Source organism: Sander vitreus, chromosome 9 (genome assembly GCF_031162955.1).
Source record: "Sander vitreus isolate 19-12246 chromosome 9, sanVit1, whole genome shotgun sequence".
Lineage (NCBI taxonomy): Eukaryota > Metazoa > Chordata > Actinopteri > Perciformes > Percidae > Sander > Sander vitreus.
The window spans coordinates 12567676-12575454 of NC_135863.1; the positions used below are offsets into that span (position 1 = coordinate 12567676).

General features: G+C 38.1%; 1 protein-coding gene across 1 annotated transcript; it reads left to right on the top strand.

Annotated features, from left to right (window-relative positions):
- Positions 1–2398: 2398 nt before the first annotated feature.
- srek1ip1 (SREK1-interacting protein 1) lies at positions 2399–7532 on the top strand. Its single transcript, XM_078258773.1, has 5 exons — positions 2399–2507; positions 3181–3228; positions 4406–4552; positions 5977–6055; positions 6300–7532. The coding sequence occupies exons 1-5, from the start codon at positions 2495–2497 to the stop codon at positions 6532–6534; spliced, it is 522 nt and encodes a 173-aa protein (XP_078114899.1). The 5' UTR covers positions 2399–2494; the 3' UTR covers positions 6535–7532.
- Positions 7533–7779: the final 247 nt, after the last annotated feature.

Here is a 7779-nt window from a genome sequence, read left to right on the forward strand (position 1 = left end):
TTCCTTTGCCTGTTTTCTGGATTTTCCCCTTGCCTGTCGACTTTTGGACACTGTTGCTGAGTTTATTTAAATTGTTAAATAAACTATTTGTATTTTACATTTTTTGAGTCGTGCTTTTGTGGGTCCATTATCTGTGAGCTTGATAGAAGATGACTGAGTTTGAGGCCCTGTTTTAAGTGGAATGATTACATTAGACAGGCATGTTTGATTAAAAACACTACTTGTAAAAAGATATCTAGAATTACACTTTCAGATTACCCTGAGTTAGACTGGGTAAACCCAGCCTGATCTGCCAGTGATTTGATTTCGCGCTGCAGCACAGGCTGTAAACCTGTACATTTTTCTATCCTGCTTCCGTTACAATTTTGCGGGGACCAATCACAAACTGGCTTATCCACTTGGCGCGCTATTGGCGGGATTATCACGATGACGATAGAGAAGCGACGGCAAGCAGCTTCTGCTTTACATTCAACATAGCGTCCACCGAATCGCAGCAACCTGTTGATGTCGCTGCTACGTGACCCGGATCCTTGGTCTGATTGGTTGAAGGACTATCCAATTGCATACAAAGTTGCTTGAACTATGCCCGTTGATCACGCCTCTTGTGCAGAGAAAATACAGAGCAGACTCCCCACACTAATGTTCAATCTTAAAAGATTGAGCTTGGTCTGGTGATAGCCAGACTAACCCTGAGTCACACTGTATTAAATTGAATGTAATGTGATATATACAGTAAATTAGCAACCAGCAGACTGGTGGTATGCATTTCTTCCACTCGTTGGTGTAGACAGACCAATGATTTATGTAATTCTAAATGTTATTAACTGGTGAGTGGGTGGTATGCAGTTTTCTGTCTTGGGTTTGAAACATTAGAGCAGATGTGGTATTGTGTCATTTTTGTATCTTATCTTACCGTAAAAGGCACAGTGATCATGAAACAGAGGTGATAAAATGTTTACAAAAGATCTCGTTTTATCATGCCTTGAATAATTTGATGTAAAAAAAAACATCACCTTTGCAACAAAACCCTCCTCAGTTTTCTGTGATTATGATAATTAAACATGACAGAAGCTGTGGGTACATCTGGTCACTGGCTGGAAATAGAGCAAACAGAGTAAGGTCATGTGTTTATAAGCATGTGAGGTGACAACAAGACATAATAAGGTCAGGTGGAGTATATCAAAGTCCTATGGCTGAGTGGAACTTCTGAGCTGTAAGGCAGCTTATTGTGAGGCATCACCTGACTAGATAACACTGACTGTAGTAATGACAGTTTTTACCGTAAATAAAGAATATTGCAGTATTAATTCTGCCAGAACGGTCATTGAGGCAGATGGCATGATCAAAAGACCAAGAGCGAGATTGAGTGTGTGTGCGTGCGTGCGTGCGTGCGTGCGTGCGTGTCTGTGTTACAGTCACAGACATGATGATTAGGGCAAGTCTGGGGGCCCCACATCTGTTGACATTTTCCATCTGCCAGTCTGACCCTGGCTGTCTTCAATTAACCCCTGACAAAAAACCACAACTGGCTTTACTGGAAAGCAATTAAGCACGGGCAAATATTGTTTCTGAAAAATTCTTGGCATTTTTTTTTACAACCTGATGCATGAATTCCAGGATATTATTTTATTTTATATTTTACATATGTATATTTTATCCATATATTTTATCTTTGCACTGTTTTGTGCCTTAGATTCTAATTTTGTTTTTACTTGCATGGTTGTTGTTTTTTATACATATTTATGAGATTGTCATTGTCAGCGACTGCTTCTCTATAATGGTTGTGCAGATAAAAATTAAAGAACTTGAAGTGAACTAAAAAAGGATCAGGGCAAATTAAGAAGAGCAAATCGATTTTAATGTATCACCCTATATGATAATCAACACTTTTCAGCAGACATTGCACCACTCTATTTGGCAACCCATGCTCATGTGCCTTAACACCAACAAATAAACATATAAACATTGAAAATACACCAACAATAAATAGACATGTTAGCTAAACCCCCTTACACTGAGTGATTCAGATAGTATTCATAATTCATAGTATAAACCTAACAGATAATAGAAGATGTTGCCTCTTCACATTAACAGTTCCTAAACCCTGCATCATTTGCTTTTTTAGGCCTATATTGTATTGAAATTAAATGCAAAACACAGATTCAACATCGAGATTCAACTGTTGTAGATTGTTTAATCTAATTGTTGACGATTGTATATGTCTTTTCAGCTGTTCAAAGCTGGCTTGAAATGTATTTGCTGTTGTTGGAAGGGCGTTGCACGCTGCTGTGCCAAACTCCAATCCAGTTGGTGGCGGTAATGCGCCAACAATTTGGTTTGCAAGCAGAGTGAAAGGGGAGGAAATAAGAGAAGAAGAAGACGGAACCTAGTAGTTTCTAGAACAAATGTTTCCGTCCGACGTTATTTTGAGTGAAGACTCGTGTAATTTCTGTTGATTGTTCTTCAGATTTACGGCTTAACCCTGGATAACTCAATGGCTACACCTGGTTGGTTATAGATTTGATTTATGTATATAGGTTTACATTTTCAGATGTATGACTCATGGAGTTTCCTGTTGAAATCTAGCTAACGTTTATGGAAAACAGATTCACGATATGGTTTAACAAAGTGATGCTAACCTTAACGTTAGCCGAACGTTAACTTAGAACACACACCAAACAATCTTTTAATAATACAAAAAAATCTTTCACGTCTCACGAGAAACTGTTAAACAATTGAAATAGACTGAAGTGTTACTGTTTTTATGTCTTTATAAATGTCTACATCTAACCTTAGCGCTGTAATAAAGCCTAACGTTAGCTACACTTGATGAGCAGTGTTAGCTGAATTGTGCCCCAGTGTAACGTTAACGTCATAGTGGAAAGCTTTATCGTTAGTTTGTTGATGGTTGTTGCAGTAAAAGTATTAAGCGAAACTCCATAGCTAGCTACATGTTCTTAATGCTTTAATATGAATAAAAGGAGATCCCAACATATAACGTCTCACTTAAAATGCAGTTATTTAGCTAGCTACATGTAGCTAGCTAGCTAATGAACATATCGACCTAGGCTAACGTAATAGTCTTGTTATTGGACATTCACGTGGGCTTGTATAACGTAACAAAGACTTAATTAGGCTACTTTAAACACTAAAACACTTGTATTACTTATTATCTCACAGGTCCAAATAAGGACAACATCAGAGCTGGGTGCAAGAAATGTGGATATCGTAAGTAAAGTTTTGACACACAAGTTCCATCACAAGGTAAAGGAGGAGTTGTCATTACACCAAAGTCATTACGATTCATCCTTTGGGCACCATGAGCGTCTGCACTAAATTCCATGGCAATCCATGCAGTATTTGTTGAGATATTCAGTCTGGACCAAAGTGATGGACTAACTGATCAACACTGCCATCACTGGAGCATCATCTTGTCTTACCCCCACGGGCTTTATCAACCGCATTTAAATTTTCAGTGCTTTGTTTTTAAGTGTGGCCGCTTTTGATTATGTAATGTCTAATTAACAATATGAGCTGGCGTAGTTCTCCGACTCCATTCTGGTTCTGTCCCCATAACATCAGGAACTGCACCACAGTACAAGAAAGCGTGAGAAAAGGGTGAAGGCAAGGTTGAATAATAGGACTGGGCTAATTGTGTGTGTGTGTGTGTGTGTGTGTGTGTGTGTGTGTGTGTGTGTGTACACACCTTGGCTAATGTGGGATTGTTAAGGTAGCATCTCTTGCCAGCCCCATCTGCCGGCGATTTGATTTCGCTCTGCAGCTCGGGCTGTAAACCTGTACATTTTTCTATCCTGCTTCCGTTACAATTTTGCGGGGACCAATCACAAACTGGCTTATCCACCTGGCGCGCTATTGGCGGGTTTAACACGATGACGATAGAGAAGCAACCAAGCAGCTTCTTGTTTACATTCAACATGGCGGCCACCGAAGCGCAGCAACCCGTTGATGCCTCTGTCGCTGCTACGTGACCCGGATCGTTGGGCTGATTGGTTGAATCCAATTGCGTACAGAGTCATTTGAACTATGTCCGTTGATCACGCCTCTTGTGCAGAGAAAATACAGAGCGCACTCCCCAGACTAATGTTCAATCTTAAAAGATTGAGCTTGGTCTGGTGATAGCCAGACTATTGCAAAGCTCCAGTGAGTACTGTATGCAGCTCTTACAATTAGATGTAATCCAGAAAGTCTCGACGGTAATAGTGAGGAGTAGTAGTGAAATGATAATCAAATGCTTGAATTTTTTTTTTTTTAAATTGAGGTAATATTCACTGGGCACTGATTTATATTTCTTTATAGCAGCTGGAAGGATTATAATTCTTACATGTAAAATTGTCCTGCTTTGTCATATTTATTCATTCATTCTGTTTGGACATTTATTTTTCAGCGGGCCACTTGACCTTTGAGTGCCGAAACTTTGTCAGAGTTGACCCCCAGAAAGACATTGTTCTGGATGTAAGCAGCACCAGCAGTGAGGAGAGTGAAGACGACGAACCTGCACCTCAGCACAATGAGAAGCTGGGGCGAAGTAGAGGTAAAAACCATGATCCTTTTAAGCTCTTTTTTTTAGGTAGGCCTTTTCAGTATACAGTCTCTATATAAAAGACAAGATGATCATTCATGAGGACAATTTGAATTTGATTAAAAAAAAATAAAAAATGGAAATAGTAAAAACATAATGCAGGGAACTTATTTACAGATTCACTAAGGAGTTTTACACACGGGCTGCAATGAGATATTAAAGCCATTAGAACACTTTGTATGTCAGTACTCAGAAGTCATGGAACTTGATGTTAATACTCCACAAACAGAAATGTTTGCCAACCTGGAGTGTGATGCTTTGTTACAAAGCAGCAAGAGAGAAAAAAGAAATGCTAATAATAGTTTCTCTACTGATGCTGTTACAGGATACAGTTTAGAGCTGGGCAATACATCGATATCGTGAATACTAGATATCGTCTTCGATTTTGGATGTCGTAATATGGCATATGTGTTGCCTTTTTCTGGTTTTAAAGGCTGCATTACAGTAAAGTGATGTCATTTTCTGAACTTACCAGACTGTTGTAACTGTTCTATTATTTGCCTTTACCCACTTAGTCATTATATCCACATCACTGATGATTATTTATCAAAGATCTCATTGTGTAAATATTTTGTGAAAGCACCAATAGTCAACACTACAATATCGTTGCGGTATCAATATCGAGGTATTTGGTCAAAAAGATTGTGATATTTAATTTTCTCCATATCGCCCAGCCCTAATACAGTTTCTATTGTGCTCTAAAAGTGGCTACGTGGAACTTTCAGTTTGTGTTGATTCTAGCGGCCCCTTTGGACGAAAGCGGTAGTGTTTTTACCACACCTGCTGTCATAAAAGTTTTTTAGAGTTAGCGTTACCGGGAGGTCATATAGTTGTGATGAATGTTTTGCTCAGACAGAAAATCATACATTTACAACTGCATTTCAACTGTTGCATACGGTAACTTAGCCTACTTTGGATGTATCGTGAGCTAAACCGGGTGTCCCTGTCACTGTGTCACAAGCCAAAGCTTTAGCAAGAGTTTGTGGTAGCAACCAATGTAGTAATAATAATAATAATAATAAGTTAGATGTGTATAGTGCCTTTCATGAAACCCAAGTACAGAGGGACAAAAAGAAAATAGTAGGCTAACACAAACGCGGACTAAAAAAAACAAGGTTTACTCGGGTTTTCGCCCGTCGTCTGTCACGCTCCCTTTTAGCTTTTAGTTGTTCTTAATAAAAATACAAAATAGGCCTACATAAAGAAATCTCCTGCTACTTTTTACATGGCTGGATACTCAAACAGGCTTTTCCCATTTGCAGTATTACAAACTGGGTGTGACATTTCCCGGGAAAAATGCTGTATTCCAGTTTTTTCAGACACAGCTACTTTTCCAGTAAAAAGTGCCTTGACTGTTTGTTTACAAATATGTGTAGGTTCCCATGGCGATGACAACAATGGTAGAAAAGAGAGACACAAACGGAAGAAGAGCAGCGACAGAAAGTCAAGAAAGAGGTAACTACAATTTTTCTGTTTTTTTGGTCCACACTGACCCTAAACATCACTGTTGTATATATATGTTTGTGTTTATTATGTGTGTTCTCTGCTGGTGAAGAGGTGTATAATTCAGTAAAATCTGATATTATTTTAGGCAACAAAATAAAACAGTTTTGAGAAACCTGACGTGTTTGCCTTTATTGGTCATTTTACACATTTGTGACCTTTCGGTGATTCCATTGATCTTTATTCTCCTCTTCAGATCTAAGTCGTCGAGTGATGAGAATACAAAGAAGAAAAAGAAACGCAGAAGTTCTGACTCCTCATCTGACGAAGAGAATAGGAGAAAGAAGAAGAAAGTAAAAAGCCAAAAGAAGAAAAGCAAAAAGAACAAAAGGGAACATGGGAAGCATCACAAGAGACAGAAGAAGAGGAAACAAGAATCCTCCTCCCCTTCTTCTTCCAGCTCCAGTGAATCCTCAGACATCAGTGACTGAGACAGCTGAACTATGCAGTGTCTGGAGGTCCAATATGTTTATTCTCCAGTCCATGAAAAGTTGAAATAAGGCAACTCATCTTGTTCCATACAAGTGTATGTTACTGAGACCAGAATTTAAATGATTAATTAGTGCAAAAACACTGTAGAGTGCATTGTACACTGCATATCACATCATGCAAATGAAACAAATGTGTTTGGGGTTCTCTGAAGCATTTTGGAAAACATACAAACCCAGGGAACATGTTCTGATACAGCGTTTCTTTGTCCTTCCGGACCCGCTGTCATTTCACATTTGACAGTGAAATTTGTAACACATGTTAAGTCTCCTGTCATACATATTGCTGAACATCCGTTTGAGGTTTTCAAGTCCAATCAAGAAATGTACTTCAGGAAAAAAAAAAAAAACTGTATATCTTTAGTAATAACTTTCTGCATGCGGTCCTTTTGTCTTTGTTCTTTTATATGACTTTTTTGCTTCACTACTTTTTTGAAATTGTACCCAAAAACATTTTTAAAGGTCAACTATGAATGCCAAACCTCATTCGACATGATTCGAATGGCTAAGGGTAACAATGATAATATGAACAATTATCAACCCATTCTTTTTGTCAGTGCTGACAAGTCAGCAGCAGTTGAACTACTGGCTAATATCAAAAAACAAAAAAAGAGTTTTGGTCTTCTTAAATGTTTATACTGTACTTTTGCTAGGATGGCTTTATAGTACAACTCATGGAGGTTCCTAGTAAGACAGTGTAGTTGCTGTTAATAAGATTATTGTCAAAATATGACTTGTCATGTAACCACCCCTGGTTAAAAACCATCATGACATAAAAAAGTTCATTCCAAAAACATTGATGTGTGTGCATTTTGGGAACTGTGCCTCTTTATACAGCTTTTTTTAAATTTCCTGCAGAATTTACAATCTGCGTCAATCTATCTTATTTGGTCATCCCCATTAAGTGTTCTTTCATTGTAATAAAAATATTTTTGTATCTATCTACTTTCTCAGTTTAGTTTTGGGAATAATTAATAGTTACATTTATTCAACATGTGACATGGCAGAAGCTAGTCAAAAAAGTTGTCAGATCATGATGCCAGAGAGACCTGCTGGAACCTTACATGGTAATAGAGCAGATATAATTCTTATTTCCTGTAGAGGGCAGCAACATACCTTATATGTAAGATGAAGGACAATGACCTTAAAAATATTCAGCTGTATGTAACAGAAAACATTTCATCTGTA

Coding starts and splice junctions, on each gene's coding strand:
- srek1ip1 (XM_078258773.1), top strand. Junction 4,553..5,976: donor GAAGCTGGGGCGAAGTAGAG/GTAAAAACCATG, acceptor AAATATGTGTAG/GTTCCCATGGCGATGACAAC. Junction 6,056..6,299: donor GACAGAAAGTCAAGAAAGAG/GTAACTACAATT, acceptor TCTCCTCTTCAG/ATCTAAGTCGTCGAGTGATG.